Here is a 19318-nt window from a genome sequence, read left to right on the forward strand (position 1 = left end):
GATCATAAATTTACCAATTTATTAGTTGCATTCTGAAGTATTAATCATGCGTCTTAAAGTATGATCTTTGCTCTGTGTCCTATTGTTTCCTTTAATCATTTGTAAGTGAGGATGCCTTTCCTGAATCCTCATTCGCCTCTGCCTTGACTAATTTTTGATTCTGTGTTTTCCAGCCTGCTGGAGACCCTCCTCTTGGTGGAGTCCAAAGAAGAACCACCAAGCCCATAAACTGCATGCTGGACTAATCTTCTCTTTCATTGTACCCCCATCTCCAACTTGTGGCACGGTCTGAGGTTTAGTCAATACATGAAATAAAGAGCAATAACATAAGATCTAGGTAACCATTTTCCGAGCTAGTCTGTGCCACTGTTTAACAACTTTATTTATTTTTTCTCCAGGCTTTGGTTTCCTCTATGCAATTCTTAATGTGCAACATTGTTAAAGACCAGTAACATTCTCAAAAGATGCCACTGCAGGAACAATCCTATTTTGTGGCACCACATAGGGGTCTCTTTTTAGCTAAGTGTGTGCCTTTGCCCAACGCTTTTCACATTGATCATTAATGGTAAAGTATCTGTGACCCGTCTTAGATTTAGTCCCATTACACCTTGCTCCCTGTGGTCAACGATGAAGTACAAACTCACACTGCCAGACCCAGCTTCTGCTTCCTTTAGAATCTTTAGAGGAACTTGTAGAATGTCCTTTGTTCTTTAGAATTCCTTGCACAGTTACCATCAGAAACAGAACCAATTGAAAGTTCTCCTGGAAAAGGTTTTGATGAAGGCGCCCATGTGAGCACTGATAAGCAAATAATCAGGACGACTTTGGTCTAGCTTGGTCTAGCCATGACAGACTTCAGATAGCATGAAAAATGCAACATCTTAATCAGCAAATTCAAACATTTGTGCTTCCAGAAAACCATCTTCTATTAGGTAAGGCCAGGCATTACTATCACGTTAGTCTTCTGGTGAAGGATCTTTATTTGTTATCAGTTTGTGTTCAGATGTGTTTAGTTAAGGGACTTTTGAATATCAAACTGCCACCTGGATATTTTTTCCTGAATGAAGTAGTGAAAACTGGAGCGAGCCTTCAGTGCGATGGGATTCACAATAAAGGATCTTATTAGCAATTCCATCGCTAAGTCATATGATACAAATATTCTGTTAAAAGGAGACCTCAGCTGCTAAAAAAGAAATTCGAATTTTGGGCAAAAGGGGTTTGAGGTTCCTGAGCCTGACTTTGGAGCAGGGTTGTGGTCATTCCAGTGTTACAGTGGCCCTTGGTAGTTAGTCTGAGCATAGCATCTGTCGACCAGTATTTAAAAGGAGCATCCCCTTTTCTGTAAGGATGAAATGATGATTAAAGAAGAGAAAAGCGAGAAAATGGCACCCAAAAAGTCCAGGTGTTTGCTCCAGCAGATGAAAGGCAAAATAAAAGAATTAAATATGAATCAGTCATGACAAAGCAGCATTGACCAATCAATTATATTTGGAACAAAATCATTGACAATGTTTTGCATTACGCACCATGAAGGTTGATTACTCTAAAATCATGTGAACTTATTATACTGAAGTGTCCCCAACTGCATAAATCTTATGTGGTCTCTGAATGTCTTCGAGATGTGATTTCCTTTTCTTGCAAATTGCGCTTAAAGAGTTACCGCCTTGAGATTATACCATCATTCTGAGCTTTTGTTAAAAGGTGAATGAAAATCTGCATGTCCACCATTCCTGCTTTTCTCTTGATTCTGAAGTGAAATCCCGTCCTTTATTAGACCTTGAAGAGGCTGTTGTATTGTGTGATTGTGTTTTATTAAAAAGTCACAAGTTACAAGCAAGCAATCTTCAGTTTGAGAATCTCAGTTCACTGAATTGTATTTTATCATTTGCATAGCGCCTTTCACCATTGGTATGGTCCCAACGTGCTGTAGGTTGAATGCCCTTGGGGGACCGAGGTCCAGGATTGGGAAATTGAGAAGTGCTAGCATGCGTGTGCGCATAACGGCCAGTGCAAAGCTATGCATGGGAGGCCAAATCCCTGCTAACCACCCATGTTGAACTGGCATGTGGATGGGTGGTGAGAGGCAGTCTAGAGGGTATGCGAGAGAGAGATAGTTATGTCTGTAAGCAAGTTACAAAGATTAGTTAACAGACAGATACATTCATGACTGAGGTGATTTATCAATGGTGATTTATCAATGGTGCCCACTTTCTGGCATAAGGTGTAATATAGCGAATGTTGGAATTGATACTGATATTAAAATGCTCTCAGCTCACAAACATTGTGCTTAGAGAATAGAAAGGAATGAAAAACATAATTCAAATATTTGACCAGTGACGATCTATCTTTCCCAGATATGTATTACATTTGGGTTATCGAATACAGGGCCCACTGACATCATTAAATTGAGACTGTGTAGGATGCACTCACCTAAATCGCAATGATGTCACAGTAGGAGAGCATCTAAAAATGATCTGCAATACTGGAAATAACACTTATAAGAATTCATAATTTACACATTCATGGTACAATTCATTTCTGCGCAAAAACTGTGCACCTCCCACACATGATTAGAAAAATCCAAAGTATTTATGACATTGGTACATGATTGAACATTTGGGCACTTAATAGGAGAGGGTGCTGCTGTATAATGGTAAGTATTTTCAAGTTTATTTTTAGGAATTGGGATTACGAGTGAAGAAGATTTTCAACTGACAACCAAAATAACTTCCTGATGGTATTAGCGCATGATGATCACGTATTGGGGTTCGCCTCGTAGAACTCACCAAAAAATTACAAAAGTAGTCAAAAAAGGAATGTACACCAGTGCAGAAGTAACACAGTTTTATTCAGGGCTCCAGACGCAGCTGGGGCAGCAAATACAAATAGATCATGGAACAGAACTGCATGAAAAGGCGCTGTCAAAGAAACGCCCCTAAACAAAGAATTTTTATGCACAATAAAGTAATTAGCATTTGAGATTGTGCAACATTAAATAATCTCCCCCATGCAGAAGGGATTGGACCTCGCAACTTTGAACCCTTATAGAAAAACAAACATTGCAATTGACCATTGGGTCCACGTACCTTCCCACAACTCCCTCAATTATACACTGTGACTTCACAATCCACCCCAATTCCCACAACACAAAGTTAAGTCATTAAAACATTTGAGATGACCAGTGGAACTTTATTCAACTGCCTTGGTCGCCTCATCCTGATTCCCATGAGAATGGCCCTCCACCATGACACCATCAGAGCCTTCAACCAGGGACATACTACCATACAATTGTTGCTTATCAGGAACAGTCTTGCCCATTTCCCTTGGAAGATGTCCTATGGGGCAATTTGAAACCGCTGTGGTTCTTTTTGTATCCATTAGAAAATTGTATTTCATAAATGATTTTGAATTATAAAATGGTCATGTATTACATATTCGTTGTCGAAACCTGTGAGCTCTAATCTATGACCTCAACAAATAACAACCACTGCGTTCTTCCGACAGCACAGGCCTGGGATTGCAGACTCTGCACAAAACCACCAGCTATGGTGGCTCTTGCCACGCATAAAATGCTAGCACACATTTTTTTAAAAACGCACGCTTTTAAGGCCTAGTTACAGCATTTTATTTCCTTCTATTACTAAGTTTGACTATACTTAACTGTGCTCCTCTATTTATGGATTTGTTTTTATTAAGAATTTAATTTCACCACAGATATGAGAAAGAGCCCTCTCCAGGATCCTCCCCCTCATTTTCCCCATTATTTTCTTCCTACTCTTGATTTAAAAACTATTTTTGTCAACACTCAAGGATAATCAAATGTCCTTTTAGTTTGTTTAAAATACACTTTTAAAATGTTCTTAAAAATGCAGAAGGTGATGAGGATGAGCACTAGCATGGGGACAGCCACTCAAAACAATCTGGAAAGCCAGGTGGGTACCCATGGGAATGTTCTGTCCAGCCAGCCTTTTGCTTGCACTCCATTGACCTCTCTCGTCATCTTACCCTGGAGTGTCTGTATCTTTTGTATATTTGCACTAAAAGTTCCATTTGAGGCATCACCGTCAGCTATCGCAGTGCAGCAGCTTGTGCCAAATTGTGCACAGTCACCTTCTTTGCTGGCTGCAAGGCCTTCATCTCTTTTTAATCATGTTTAAACCTTTTGCTGTTCAATTAGCCACCTGCAATAACTCACATCGAGTTAGCTGCAGCCATTTTGAATTTGCTGCAGCTTGTACTCCTGGAAACAACAAGGAAGTGAAGAAAGTGCCAGCCATGGAAAATAGTTGTTACTCATCTGGGATAGCTGCCCCGTTCCCCACACCTTTCCTTGAGAAATCATTGTTTTACCGTTTTCTCCTTTTTATTTTTTGCTGCTCATTTTGTTGCACCATCTTTCCCTGCAGTGCAATCTTCACGGCAGCGCTATTTTGGGGCAACACAAGTGCAGGTCTGTCCAATGTGACAAAGGCACAAACTCCACTCCAGTTAGGTGGAAGCTGGGCATATGCTTTGGATCCGCACTGACATATTTGCCAATCGCAGAATTGCCATGGGATGGCAAGCAAACAACAGACCAAAAGTAGAAGTTTGGTGGCACGACCTTCAGAAATGGGCAGAAGCAGAAACGGTGGTATGGAGCGAAGCGGTCAGCAGAGGAGGGGATGAAAAGGCAGAAACATTGATGGCCTGGAGGCACTTAGTGGCCACATTGTCAGGGTCCACGCAGGCCTGTCTGGATGGACATGATTCCTCGGGGAGTATGGAGGAAAGAGTGTTCTCAGACGAAACAATAGAGGGTGGTGAAGCGGAGTAGGCTCGAGTTAGGGAGGAGGGTAATCGGGAGATGGTGGACGTCTCATGATAATGCACATGGTGCTTCGAACTTTGTATGATGTTCACTATTTAGTTTGTTTCTATGTTGATTGTTTGTTGTTAAAGTTATTAATAAAAAATAATAAAAAAAACAATGCTTTGGATCTGCAAGCCCATCAAATATCCATTACTGCTTCTGTTCCCTGCATCAGCGCTGCATTCACCATCACATTGGCGCATCCCAAATTAGTCCCCAGGAAAATTTACCCACTTGACCTGAAACACAAAGGTAATCATTTCAAGCTCCTTATGTCAACTGGTTGATATTTGTCATGTAACTACATTAAAGCATGAACATACTTTCACCAAGTTGCTCGACAGTTGTCATTAACTTTGGCTACCACATTTTGCTCAAAGCCCACCAATCTCTTTCAAAACAACATTTCATTATTGCCCCATCCCATTTGTCCCCATACCAAACTGATCCTTCTGTTCTCATCAGTGGCTTCATGTGACACCAGGGGACACTTTGCCCTTCTTAAATTGTGCATTGCAATCTTTTATGATCCCTCATTTGTAATTCCCCCTTGTTAGGGCCTTCAGTGACATACTCCATTACTGTATGCTTGGTTTCCTGATTTTGAAGCATTCACGTTAATTTTATGTAGTTGTATTTGTATATATTTTCCCCTTCATCCACCCAGTGAACTGTTCCTTTTTTCCCCTGGAATAAACTTCGAGTTCTACAGAGAGACAGGTGCATTAGGCATCATGCCTCCTCATAGAACACAGCAACTACCTGTGGATATATTGTCCCATCTCCATGTTAGTCTACTTGTTGCCTGATGTGTCTTCATGTGGCGCCCTGATGCCTGAGGGGGACCGGCGCGATACAAATAAAACAATAAATAAAAAACTATATAATGAGAGAGCACACATACTATGTGCCATTTACTCTCTCTCTTCCCACTCGCATTATTTCATCATACCATATATTGCCTGTTAATGAATTATACTCTTCCTTAATGCCGTGGTGAAAGCCTTCCCCAATCATCATATTTCTCTTTCCCATTGTAATGCACCAGCCCTGGAAGGTCTGGTACAGGTGGAAGCACACTTAACATGGTGGCTAGGAAACCCTTTTGGCGGTCTATGCCTCATTCAAGATGGCCACCAGCACGTATTTACGTATGACACACCGGTGCCCCGATGCGTTGCATCAAAGTACTTTTGTTTTCTTCCTAGCGCTGTTACTGAGCCCTTTTGCTTCGTTCTAAATGCTTCTCCAGCCTATTGTTCTATTTTTCTCCTTCGACTTACTTATCACCGCGGTTTGACTACTTATGGGTAACTTTCTTCATTGAGGTTTGTTTTTCCCTGTAACTCTTGTACTCCTCAGTCTCTGTTTCTATTCTCTTATCGTTTTTATTGTTTGCTTACCTATTACCTTGTCTTCATTTCTTTCTTTTTCTTTACTTTCATTTTCGTACTGTTCTATTATCTTCAGCTTTCCTTGCTATTACATATCTGACGAGCCCCCGGACAGACTGGGTTTTAGGTTCACCGTTCTTGGCATTCCTCTCCCATCCGGTTCTTGCTTCCTAAGTCATCCTTGTGGATCGTACCCTTCCGGCTTCTTACCTGCTGTTTGAGTGCCTCCTATCCTTCGGGGTCTCGCACTGGTGGAAACGAACATTGGACTTTTTTCTCATTGTTTTCTTTAACAACCCCCGCAGTCTGTACCTTATTGTTGCAGCATTCGTGGAAGGACTCACCAAATGGACATTTTGAAACCAGAAGTAATACTACTCTGAAGATTTGGTCTGATTCGTTTGACCCTTCACCTCTACAAGGAAGCAAGATCATCATACAGGTTTTTTTTAGCCTTTCGGCTTTTTTCCTGGATTTGGGGGCTGACTCCTGGGAGGCTCCTGGGATTTGGTCCTCATCTGGTCACAGTGGTCTCCGGGGAGTCACGTTCGTATTTACATTAAATGAAGAGTGAGGAGTCCAGAAAGACCAGAAGGAAGAAGAATACGGAAACTCAAGAAGACTCCGCTGGAGATTCAGGTGAGGAGGAGTTGGAAAGGAGGGAAACTGAAGTTGCCGGTTTTGACACCCATTTTTCTTTTTGCATTCCTTCTTCAGCTCCCTCTTTTGCTTGCTTTTTATAAATTCTAAGGGCTGTTAGAAAATGAAAAGAGAACTCTGTTATACTCCCCATTATGTTGTGCTTTGGGAGACGGTGATCTTGCCTTTGCGAACATCAGTGATGTGGACCCATCCGCGCCACCCCTCTAGTGTTACAGCTGTTGGTGTTAAATAGATGATGGTATGAAGACCAGTGAAATGCTTCTCTTTCCACTTCCGGAAGTGGGTCTGAACAAGGATGCGGTCACCCGGAAAAAGAGGTGTTGCTGGTGAGAATGTCTGTTTAGATCACCTCATCGTCCAGATTAGTTTTTAGGCCTCCCCTGCAACGAGATATATTTAAGGGACTTGTTAAGTTCATTGAGGTACAGATTAAATCCCCCCCAGAATAGCAGAGGTAGAGTGAGCATCAGAGATTGTACGCTACAGCATACATTGGTGACCTGTAACAATCTCATGAGGAGTCAGGTGGTGATCTCACCCAGGCGTGTTTCTTAGCACAAACAAAGCAAGTGGCAAGCAGCACATCCACGATTTTTCAACATTTGTATAAGCTTAGCCAATCGCATTTTCAGCAGTCCATTCATCTTCTCTACCAAACCGTTGGCTTGAGGATGATAAACCGTGCATACTTTATGCTTTTTCCCCAGGAGAATTGTAATTTCCTTTATTAAATAATTGGCAAAGTGCTGCCCATTATCGGAGTGAATTTAAACTGGAATCCCCATCTCAGGAACACCTTTTCCTCACCAGAAATGTAGCCGCAGACTGGGCATCATTGTGGGCACAGGGACCTGCCTGAAGCCAACATGAGAATGGACACACCACTACAGGCATGTACTTGTAAGAAGTACATCTCTCTTGCATATCAACGTAATCGATATGCAAGTGCCGAAAGGGGCCTTCTGGTTGCGGCAATGTTCCCTATATCAAAAATCTCAATGTGTGACCTGGCAGAAACTTCAGACAGACCATGCAGTTACTTAGATATTCAGAAACGTACTCATACAGATTTGGCAAAAACCACTCTTCACTTATCCCTGCAGCCACATGCTCTTTCGATACGTGGGAAGGATAGTGAAGTTGTTCCAATGCCAATTGTAACAATTTCTGTGCTTTCATGTCACCAAACCAAATCAGTTGGGGACAGAGAACATCCTCTCTTTTTTCACAGCTCTTTTTCTGCATCTGATGCTTCTCCCTGCAACTCAAGTATCTGCAATATTGGGATTGCATTGAAACTTTCTGGCTATGCATCTTTCTCTTTGCGTATTTTACTACTGCTATTAAGTGTATTTTTTCTCCTTGCCAGTAGTACAGCACATGTGATCACTCTGGCATTTTTGCTGCTTTTTCTGCCCTTTTCGTTTCCTAGGAGATACATTCTTGCTTTCCTAAATGGGCTTTGTACTTTGTTAATGCTAATTCTACTTGGAGCGGTAACATCTCTAGTAATTCACTCAGTAATGCTGCATGCTGAACGGGAGTGCCATCACTCTTTTTGATCTATTCTTTCTTACTTGGGGATGACCTTCGCTCCTGTCCATGCATGCAACACAATCATGCACATAATCTCCTTCTTCTACCTTTTTCTGCATTGAACGCTGCTGGGTTTATTGTACTGCACCTCACCACTTCTATCGCTGGGTTGGTTAGTATTAACTCATACCCTGAAGACCTCTGAGTTGGCAGTGTTGATTTTGTTTTCTCCAGTACGGCAAACAATGCAAGTTCCATGTACAAAACTACTGGACACTCCATGGTTGTTGTGGAAGCCTTCTCAATTGTGAATGCAGCAGCAAGTGCCTGCTCACAAGGGAAATGTCCTTGCAGAACTGCATCCAGTGACCCACTGTAAAATGCAAGTGGTGTGTGTCCCTGTCCCTTTTCTGCATCAGTACTGCTGTCATTACTTTTCCATCTGAATGTGAAAACAGGTGAAACATTTCTTTGTAATTGGGAGTTGCTAACACTGTTGCGTGTACTAACTCGTGTTTAGCTCAACGTTTCCGCCCATTTCAGCTGTCCATTTTATGTGTGTTTTGTTTTTCTGTGCTTCCTTTAGTGCTTGCAAAAATGGCCTGGTGTATGTGGAGTAATCAAAGACCCACGATCTGCAATAGTTGCACAAGCCCAAATATTGCTGCATCTCTTTGACAGTTTTTGGTCATGGAGTCTTGTATATGGCCTCTACTCTTTTTTGATGTTATTTTTCTCCAGTCTGATGGCACAATCTGACCCAAGTACACCACTTTTTTTTTACATTATTGCAATTTCTCCCTTTCCGCCTTGTATCCTGTGTCAGCTAGCAATGCCAATAGTGTCCCTGAGTCCTGTCTATACTCGTGTTCTGTTGTGCTGCACATTAACAAGTCGCCAACATATTGTACCGCTGTGCTCGCAACTTGTAAGTTACTCAATTCCATTAGTATCACTCTTTTGAAGATGCTCGGCCCTTTGCAGTAACCCTGAGGCATTCTAGTATGTTCAAACTGAGTTCTGTGATGCGTAAAGGTGGTGAAATACCTGGAATCTGGGTTTAGTAGAATGGAGTAAAATGAATTCTTTGAATCAACTACTGTAAAAAAAAAAGTGTTCCTCTGCAGTAACGCTGCAAAAAATTGTTGCAGGATTTGGAACCAATGGATATTCTGCCTCAATAATGTCATTCAGAGGGTGTAAATCCTGTATAATACGCCACACCCCTCCCTTTGCTTTCTTAATCAGATAGATAGCAGTGTTTCAAGGTGATGAACTCACCTGTATTATGCCTTGCTGCTATAGGGCATGCAATGGGGGTCATCACGAGAATCGCAGTAAAAATCAGTTTTTACCGGCATGGAGGCAATACCGGGTCCGGGTAGCAATGACAGCACTAAAAGCGGCCAATTACGCGTATGTGGGCACGCGCGTAGCAGCATGCCGGTATCGACATTACCGGCATTCCGCAAAAGACCCAAAAACATCCCTTAGCAGCATCATGGAAAGCGCTGACACCTCTTCCGCCTCCACCCACCCCTAAATAACGGGTCTGGCATTACGGGGCCTGCTATACCGGAGCCGGAAGTAACGTCATCGTGCCAGAACGGGAAATGGCACGGCGGCCAGCTTGAAAAACATAATCCATTGCCATCCTCGAGATACAGGATCTCGAGCCTCACACCACCAGTCAAATTAGCATCTACACCATCAGCACCATGCCAAAGGCCATAAAGAAAGGGGCATCCCAGCAGCGGATGGAGCGGTTCTCCGAGGATGAAATCAACATGCTGGCCGACACTCTGGCAGATAATGCAGATGTGGTCTTTGCCTCAGACCTCAAGAGAGCTGCACAGCTCAAGAAGAAAGAGGTATGGGAGCTAGTGGCCCAGAAAGTCAGTGCAGTTGGCACCACCCCCTCACTGTAAAGGACGTTAAAAAATGCTGGGATGACCTGCGCCTCCGAGTGCGCAATATCTTGTCTGCTAATCATAGCCAGGATCTGGCTACTGGCGGTGGGTCCAACTCACCCATTAAACTCACCCGCTGGGAAGAAACCTGCGCCAGCACCATTGGAATGGAGTCCCTAGAAGGAGTCGGAGGTATGGAACGTGGAGCGTCGTCATTGGCAGATGGAGGTGAGTGTACAAAGAAAACACTGTAAAGCAAAGTATGATGATGGTCCACCAATGTGACCGTGCCATGAGGCAATGCATGGGCCATCACACACACATTGACACATCCCTGCCCAGATGTTGTCCCCAGCACTGTCACATTCACATGCATGCAGCATGCCAATGCCGTACCTGAGACACACACCACAAACAGGGAAACAGCATGTGTCACACTGCACGCAGTCCTCAATACAAAGGCATGTCGCACAGCATACACCACCTCACACATGTGTGAACCTAACATATGCCTGAATAACCTGACCATATGGCAAGCAACCTGTATGCCACAACTGTAAGACAGCAAGTCATCAAATGTGTACAACTGCACTAATACCATTGTATGCATGATGCATGTACAACCATCACTGATGCTGTCCCTCTTTCGGTCCCCCACAGGCCATGATACCGACGGCGATGCAGAGGACTCTTCAGCACAGGCCACCACTCCATCGAAGAGGGCCAGGTCCAGGGAAGACACTAACAGGCCTTCCACGTCCAAAGGCACAGGCAAGGCACATCAGCCACTGAGGGCAAATGCAACACAGGATGGCAAGGAACAGGGGCGTCAAAGGACAGCCACTACACCAACAGTGCCAACACCTGTGGAATCCACTGCAGTCGAGCCAGTGGCAGATGGGACCCTATCTGCAGCTAACAGCTCAGTAGGGGAGGCAGCTGCCACAGCGCCACAGAGAGGCGACGATGAACAATCCCAAGGCGAGGTATGTGTCCCTGAGGAGGACAACCGCTCCATGGAAGTAGGTGGCATACCCAGCCCCGCCCAAACACTCCAGTACACACCAATTAGCACACCTGATGGCACCTTGCACGTCCATTCTGGAGGAGAGGCAGAACCAGTAGCCTGGAGCCCCACACAGGACCCATCTGAATTGGGCCCCTTGCCTGACCCACCATCCACCTCCATAGGGGGCCGGGACAGGGAGTTCAGGATGGCACAAACGGAGGCACGGCAGTAGGAGCTTACTGGGCTGGTTAAACAATATGTCTCTGATGGTGATGTGATGAGGAAGGAGGCCTGAGAGAACACTGCGGCCATGAAAGGGGCCGTAGAGTCGAGCACCTTAAAGATCTGTGAGGAGCTGTCGGCAGTGAGGCAGGTCCTTGCCAGGATTGCGGATGCCTTGGAGGCTCAGCGTCCTGCCCCACCAGTAGAGCATGCGCCCACGGGGTCATTGTCAAGCTCCACACAGACAAGCCCCCTGCTCAGGTCTGTGTGCACCATACGGCACCCCAACATGCCGCCCCCAGAGTCAGACACAGGACATTAGTACCAGGGTCAGCCTGCATGTGCAGACTTATGCAGACTTGAGTGGCATGACATTGCATGCCATATGTGGGGGAGTTGGAGGGGGAGGGGAGGGGGAGGAGATGTTAACCTGCATGGGTTCAAAATCAGGTATGTGTAAGTCAATTCCTGTAAAACACCTGTACTTATCACACATGCCTGCAGATATTCGTTGTTCAGATGCACATGTCAATGGATGTATGCACACATCTTACCTTGCCACAATGTGTGCTGTCCCATGGTCTAATGGTGTGGGTTGCGTCGTCCAGATGATACAGGGTGTCCAATCACTTGCTGGTGTTCATGCACTGTGGATGCATACCGCTGTGTTTGGTATCATAATGTGATGTGTAGTGATTAGTTTGATTTTATTACTAGTAGCATTGGCACAAGTCTCAGCATGATTTCTCATTCAGCGATTATTATTCCCATGGTGACATGCAGCGCTACTGTGGTGGTGGTCCAGTGACAAGCAGTGGATTCCCTTGGTGGGATTGATTTGTGCATACTCATGGATGCTTGTCCTGTGTTGTGTTTTGCTGCAGACATTTTCATTGTACACACTCACAGCATGGTGCTGGATTATGTCACAGAGGGTGAGGTCTGATTATGTGCAGTGGACGTGTTGTGGGATGTGGGCTGGTTGAAAATGTAAGAGCCCTCCCCGTCTTAAACATGCAACAAGAATAAATGAGACACACCCCAGACGGGGATTGAGGCTAAGAGAACAGGTTGCAAGAGTTCAAAAATGTTTTATAAAATTGGCATCCGAAGAACTCTGCTGCCAGAGAGCGGTCTGGCCATTGTTTCAATTACATCACATTATAAAGAGAAAAATCGTCACAGATGATGCAATCAACATAGAGTACTAAGTCAGCGCAGGATTGGACAGTCATTATAGCACTATATAGCTGTAGAGGCACTGTTTCATCTGGATTGGTTGCTCCTTTGGGGGAGGGTGAACATCAAGTGGTCCGGCTGTCAGTGTCCAGGGGAGGTGAAGGTCAAGTTTCTGTGAAGCGTGGTGTCCACTAACTAAGCTAACATAATACATCTTTGTGAAGCATGCACTAAATAATGATCATTGCAACTCATTTGAACAAATCATTGCAAACCTATAAACTTCATTCATGTATTTACATCATTAATAACTGAGGCTTATATGGAGCATCAGGTTAAGGGGTTTGACCATGATGATAACATTGATTGAAGCGAGGGTCTGGACTCGTAAAGAATCTAAGGCACGTTGACTTTTGTTAGTAGTGAGAGACAATATACTGCACAGAGGTCTAATGTTAGTTGGGGGCCTGCTAGGTGGGCTCCATGGTGAGGTTGCATATCTGGTACATTAAGAGAATACCTTGCAGGGACAGAGGGTTACACTGGCAGTAATTTTCCAATAGCGAGGGTGAGGGGGCATGGACAGATTTGTGGAGATGGGTGAGCTACACAGCCTGGCTCAAGCCAGTTCGCATGCAGGGCAGTGATCTCAGAGGAAGAGTGAGATGTTACATTTGTTCTTTATTGCATTTACCCCCGGCTTGAGCGTGAGAATGGGGCTGCAGGGTTTTCCAGACACAGTGAGAGAAAAGGTGGGGGCCATGTGCGCTGTGTGCACGTAGCTGCAAAGGGGAGAGAAGCCTTTTCGTATTATCACAGTGAGGCCTAGTTACCAAGATGGAGTCAAGGGAGCACAAAATGAATGCCCTGTCTCCTACGCAATGGCCCCATCTACGCATGTGCCAACTGATGCTGGCATCAGATGAGGGCAACGGGGGTACTCCCCACCATTGCAGGCTCATGGGCCAAGTTTGTACTAAAGGAAAGGAGGGACGGGCGGCCTACTGGCCCCTCACTCCCACACATTCCCTCCTTTCATTACATCTAAGGTAACAAACTATTAGTTCTTTTGTTCTCTCTTCGATAATACTCAGCTTCAGCTATTGCTTCATCCCAGGCTGGTGTACCTTTTATGGGCATCTATGCCCTATATACGCTCTTCACACTGTGCCCTTTCCTTGCATATTCATCAGGGGTGCATGTCATATATATCCCTCCATCCCCATCCAGGTCCACCCACACTTCATTGTACCATTGCCGCTCTTGTGGTTCCTTTATGGTGGTGTGATATAGATTGTCAACCCTGTCCCCATTCTGGTGGTATACTGCTGTCATGCGATATTTTGGTGGGTTAGGTTCCCCAGTTTGCCTTTGTGCATCTACCATAGTTGTTACCGTTGCCTGTCGGCCATCGTTACCATCATCATAGTTGAATTAGGCATAGGTTTTGCATTATGAAGACGATGATAGGAACAAACATTTTCATCATAGTGTTGAACCAGGACGGTATCCAGCTGAACATGTTGTCAAACCAAGTGCTTGGTTCTAGTCCTCCTTCTTTCGACATCCTTTCTCCCAGGCTATGTACTGCTGAGATCACATGGGAAAGCGTTCCATTATCTGCATCTTCAGAGGGCACAAATGTGCAACATGCACTCCCAATTTTTCGGCAAACACTGCCGTCCAACGCCGTGAGGAGATCTAGGACGTACCGGTTCTGCATTGTCATTAGGCGCAAAGCGCAGAGTTCCACTTTTATGACATTGAACCCTTCTTCGGTGTCGTTGGCAAGTTGGATCAGCTCCCAGCGGACTATTTGTAACCACTTGGCATTAGTTTGGGCCTGGAGTCCTGGCGTTAGGAGTGAAGCAAAGAATGTCTCTGCGGAGTTGAAGAGTTTATACTTCGGAGGGATCTCTGCAAGAAGTGCAGATGATTCAGAGGAGATGTAATTGGATGATCTCTTTTTGCGAGAGAGTTTGTCTTTTAAGTCATTTTCTGACAACAGTTCATATGCTGGGGGCTCTGTTACCACTGGTTGGGGCGCTGCCGATGTGTCAGCCGATTGCCCTGCTGCCAATATGCCAGCTGATTCTCCTGCTGTCAGTATGCCAGCCGATTCACTTGCTGTCGATATGCCAGCCGATTCTCACTTTCCTCCTTGGATATGGCTTTCTGGTATTACCATCAGAGCCGAATGTAGGGTGGCTAGGGCGCAAGTGCCTTTCCATGATGCCGGGAGATGCAGGTATGCTTTTTTGCCACAGATCCAATACATATTCATGAGGGCCCCGGTGCCTTTCTTCATGTCTAGAATTATTATTATCTTATTGCATTGCTTGTTGGCACCCAAGGGCACTTTTCCTTCTCTGTGAAAGCATAGTTCATGTGGTATTTCTGTTTGCGTCTTGATTGGCTTTTCTAGTGCAGTGATCCACGTTAGTTTGGCAATGTGCTGGGACCAGACAGGGTGTCATGATGCCTACCCCCGGAGCACCAGGCCGGGCCCAGCTCCCCCGGAAGCAGGCATCATGCCCTCGGGTAAAAGCCCAGCGGCCCCTTATAGGGGCTCTTTGGACTCAGTCCTGGCGCCTTTGGCACCAGGCTCATGTTGGACATGGATCCTGGCGCCATAGGCGCCAGGCTCATAAAGGGAGGTGTTTTGTGCACTTACCTGATGCAGACCATGCTGCACGCTTCAGGCCTCCCTGAGACCTGAAAGGGACTATTTTTTCATAGGAACTATTTTCTCACTCGGGCGTGGCCAGGGAAGGATACATACCTAGTTGGGGAAGGATACATACCTGGGACTTCTGTGGAGGCTATTTAAGCCACGCCCAGACAGCAGCTCATGCTTCGCGTTGTTCTGCTTCCTGCAGCTTAACGCTCACCTTGTCTGCTCCTGCTCCTGGACTCCAGCCACGCCCGCCTCGAACCTGGAAGACCTGCAAGGAAGGAAGAGAAGAGAAAGGTGAAAACCAAGGACTATTTCAAACTTCTTACCTGCATCCGGAATCTTCTCGCCAGCATCCCTGAAGAAAGACTTCCATTTAAAAGCATTGCGTTGCTCGCTGCAGCGCCACGCTTCACTCACCTGTCCTCGAGACATCTCCCAGCTCCATCGCGGCTATCAGCATCGGACGCCACATCTCTGCACCTAGGGGAGAGAGGAAGAAACAAAAGGTGAGCAGAAGGAACACAGAAGGAAAGCCTGATTAACAGCCATAATACTTACCGGCTTTTCTTCCACATTTCGGGTCGGCGCCGCCCCGTTCGCAGGTACCGTACCCCGGCCCCTATGGGGAAAGGACAAGAGACATTTCTGGGGAATGATAAGGACATTTAGAGGGATCGCCCTCATCACTACTCACCTCGGCAGTTTAACCCCTCGACGCATCGTCTTCATTCTGCACCTGAAATAAAGGACAGATCACAGGTTAGAAAGACAACATAAAGGGGGCCTCACTTGAACTTTGAACTTTCATACTTACGGCGCATCGCTCAGGAAAGTCAAGTGGATTTTGCCAGCGCCATTCTGAAAACCAGTGAAGTAACTGGACGAACGTGCGCCCCTGCACCAGAAGCAGGATGGAGAGTTCATCCTTCCAAACCATAAGGTGAGCTTAAACCGGGGTTTGGAGGAAGTTAGAGAGGAACGAAGGGGGGAGGGGGGAGCTAGCACACTATTCTGCAGACTGTTAATCCCCTTTCTCATCTGCAGAAGGATATTCCTACGGGCCAGGCAAGCACGATTTGGAGGTCCTGTCCAATCGGTGTTCCGGGTCCTGCGCATCACGCTAGAAGAGGCCACAGCAATCCAGACTAGACCAGCGCCCCCGTGGGAACCAGGTGAGCGTTACAGAACGCGAAGCCTTCCTACAAATTCCCACCCAGGCGCTATGGAAACTTCCGAAACTGACCAGTTGGCCCAATTACTGGGGGAATTAGGGGCCGAAGTACACGCCGCTCGTCAAGAGACTAGTGCCCTCAGGAGGGAAGTGATTGTAATAAAGGATAGAGCTGATGACCTGGCTAGACAGCTTTTGCAAGGTCAAGCTGGACAAACTTCTTTACCCGGTTCCAGGGGGAACCCCGCTCCTGTGGTTTCCAGTAACCCGGTGCAGATTAATCTACCTGGAAACATGCCGCTGGCCCCACCTGAACGCTTTGCTGGGGACCCCAAACGATTCGCCGTATTCATGAATCAGTGTCGTTTGCACTTCCTATGCAGACCTGGGGCCTTCCCTAATGATCAGACCAAGGTAGCCTTTGTGTTGTCATATCTCAGCGGCTGTGCTGCCGATTGCTCAGTCCCACTGCTAACTCAAGATGACCTGATTCTTCGTGATTTTCAAGGATTTCAAACAAGCATGGAAAGGTTATTTGCTCGACACTCCCAGGGACAGGCTCTGGATGACAAACTTCTATCTCTGCGACAGGGCAATCAAGACCTTCTATCCTACATTGCAACCTTCAATAGACTAATTGTGGAAACTGGTTGGCCAGAGGATAAAAGAATCACGTTATTCTATCGAGGTCTACGCGGAGAACTTAAAGATGTCCTGGCACAAGTTGTAAATCCGCCCCAAGAATGCAATGAATATATAGACTTAGTGGTCCAATTGGATCACAGGCTGCAAAACAGAAAAGCAGATAGGTCCAAGTTTGAAACCCGGGTGTTGGCCAAGACCCACGCTAACCCCAAGGGGGCTGATGGCTCAGAGCCTATGCAAATCGGAGGGGTTAAAGGACCCCTAACTCAAAAAGAACGGGAAAGAAGACGACAGATGCAATTATGCCTTTATTGTGGGTCCTCTGGACACTTTCTACGAGATTGCCCAGTTAAGCCGCCCAAGAAGGTGGTAGGAGCCGCTGATAAAATCCATGGAAACTCTGTATTGGGAAACGACCACGCCCGGCAAGCGTAGGGGTCCGCTTGCCGAGCTTGAAAACTAACTCTCAGACCTCGCATTTGATTGTGCCAATGGTCCTCGTAGATCCGGAACAGCCTAAACGGTTGCATGCTATGAAGGCATACATCGATAGCGGGGCTATAGGAAACTATGTGGATCGAGAAGTGGTCTCTAGGATAAACCTCCCTCTGCATCCTAAAACCAACAAAGATGTCATCACCACAGTAGATGGAACGAAATTGCCTCTGGACCGGTAACACATTCCACAGCTGAGGTGACACTTGTAGGTCCGGATGGCCATCGGGAGGCAGTTGTGTTTGATGTAATCAAGGCTCCACAGTTTCAGCTTATTCTCAGAATCCCTTAGTTAGAGACACATAATCCTTGAATTGATTGGCGAGCGAAGAGAATAGCCTTCCCGGATTGTGCACAAACCTGCTACCCAGAAAATCCAAAGATTAATCTAGCATCAGTAACCTCTGTCCCCGTGCAACTACCTCCAGAGTACCAAGACTTTCAGGACGTCTTCCAAAAGGAACAGGCCAACACGTTACCTCCCCACAGATCGTACGATTGACAAATCGATCTGGTGCCCGGTGCACAACCCCCTTGTAGCAGGATTTACGCCCTTACTGAACCAGAGAATCTGCATTTGAGACAATATTTAGATCAATACCTCGCCAATGGTTTTATTCGCCCGTCAAAGTCCCCGGCATCCTCAGCTTTGTTCTTCGTGCCTAAAAAAGAAGGCGACCTTAGAACTTGTATCGATTACCGCACATTGAACCAGATAACTGTTAAAAATCGTTACCCTCTGCCTCTGATCCCTGAACTCCTTGACCAGGTGAAGGACGCTTGGTATACACCAAGTTAGATCTCCGGTGGGCTTATCATCTGGTACGAGTAAAAGAAGGCGACGAATGGAAAACGGCCATCCGTACAAAATATGGACTATTCGAATACCAGGTAATGCCTTTCGGGTTGTGCAACGCGCCTGCAGCCTTCCAATTCTTCATGAACGATGTCCTTCGGGAACTCATCGATGTCTGTGTTGTCGTGTATATCGATGACATTCTTGTGTACTCCTCTTCGGAATCTGATCACAGAAAGCATGTCAGGGCCGTCCTAGAGAAACTGCGCCAGCACAAACTGTTTGAAAAGCTGGAAAAATGTGTTTTCCATACCACCGAGGTTGAGTTTCTCGGATTCATCCTGACACCTAAAGGGGTCCGAATGGATTCACGGAAAGTGGATGCCATCCTCAAATGGCCATCACCTAGTTCGGTGAAAGGTGTCCAAAGCATGCTTGGTTTTGCCAACTTTTATCGCAGGTTTATCCCGGAGTTTTCACGTGTGGTGCAACCCATCACTGCACTCTTGCGAAAAAATAAACGTTTTGAATGGACCGAGGAAGCCAAACAGGCCTTTCAGGAGTTGAAAGCTAAGTTCACGTCCGCACCTATTTTGAAGCACCCGCGTCCCGATCTCCCATATATAGTCGAAACAGACGCGTCCAGCTTAGCCATGGGAGCTGTCCTGTCTCAGAGGGACCCTGAAACCAACCAACTGCACCCCGTAGCATTTTGGTCCAGAAAGTTCTCGCCGCCGGAGATAAATTATGCGATCACCGATAAGGAACT

At 45.8% G+C, this 19318-nt stretch overlaps 1 protein-coding gene across 2 annotated transcripts in view; it reads left to right on the plus strand.

Annotated features, from left to right (window-relative positions):
* Positions 1–738: 738 nt before the first annotated feature.
* PRR22 (proline rich 22) overlaps positions 739–19318 on the plus strand; it is a 108561-nt gene continuing 89981 nt past the window's right edge. Inside the window, exon 1 of one of the 2 annotated variants that reach the window (XM_069641435.1) lies at positions 739–932. In XM_069641435.1, the coding sequence (XP_069497536.1) occupies positions 872–932 (61 nt within the window). In that variant the 5' untranslated portion in view covers positions 739–871. The remainder of the gene's footprint in view (positions 933–19318) is intronic. The other variant, XM_069641516.1, reaches the window with a different exon arrangement.

The sequence above is a fragment of the Ambystoma mexicanum genome, chromosome 1p (genome assembly GCF_040938575.1).
Source record: "Ambystoma mexicanum isolate Mex_15411 chromosome 1p, UKY_AmexF1_1, whole genome shotgun sequence".
Classification (NCBI taxonomy): domain Eukaryota; kingdom Metazoa; phylum Chordata; class Amphibia; order Caudata; family Ambystomatidae; genus Ambystoma; species Ambystoma mexicanum.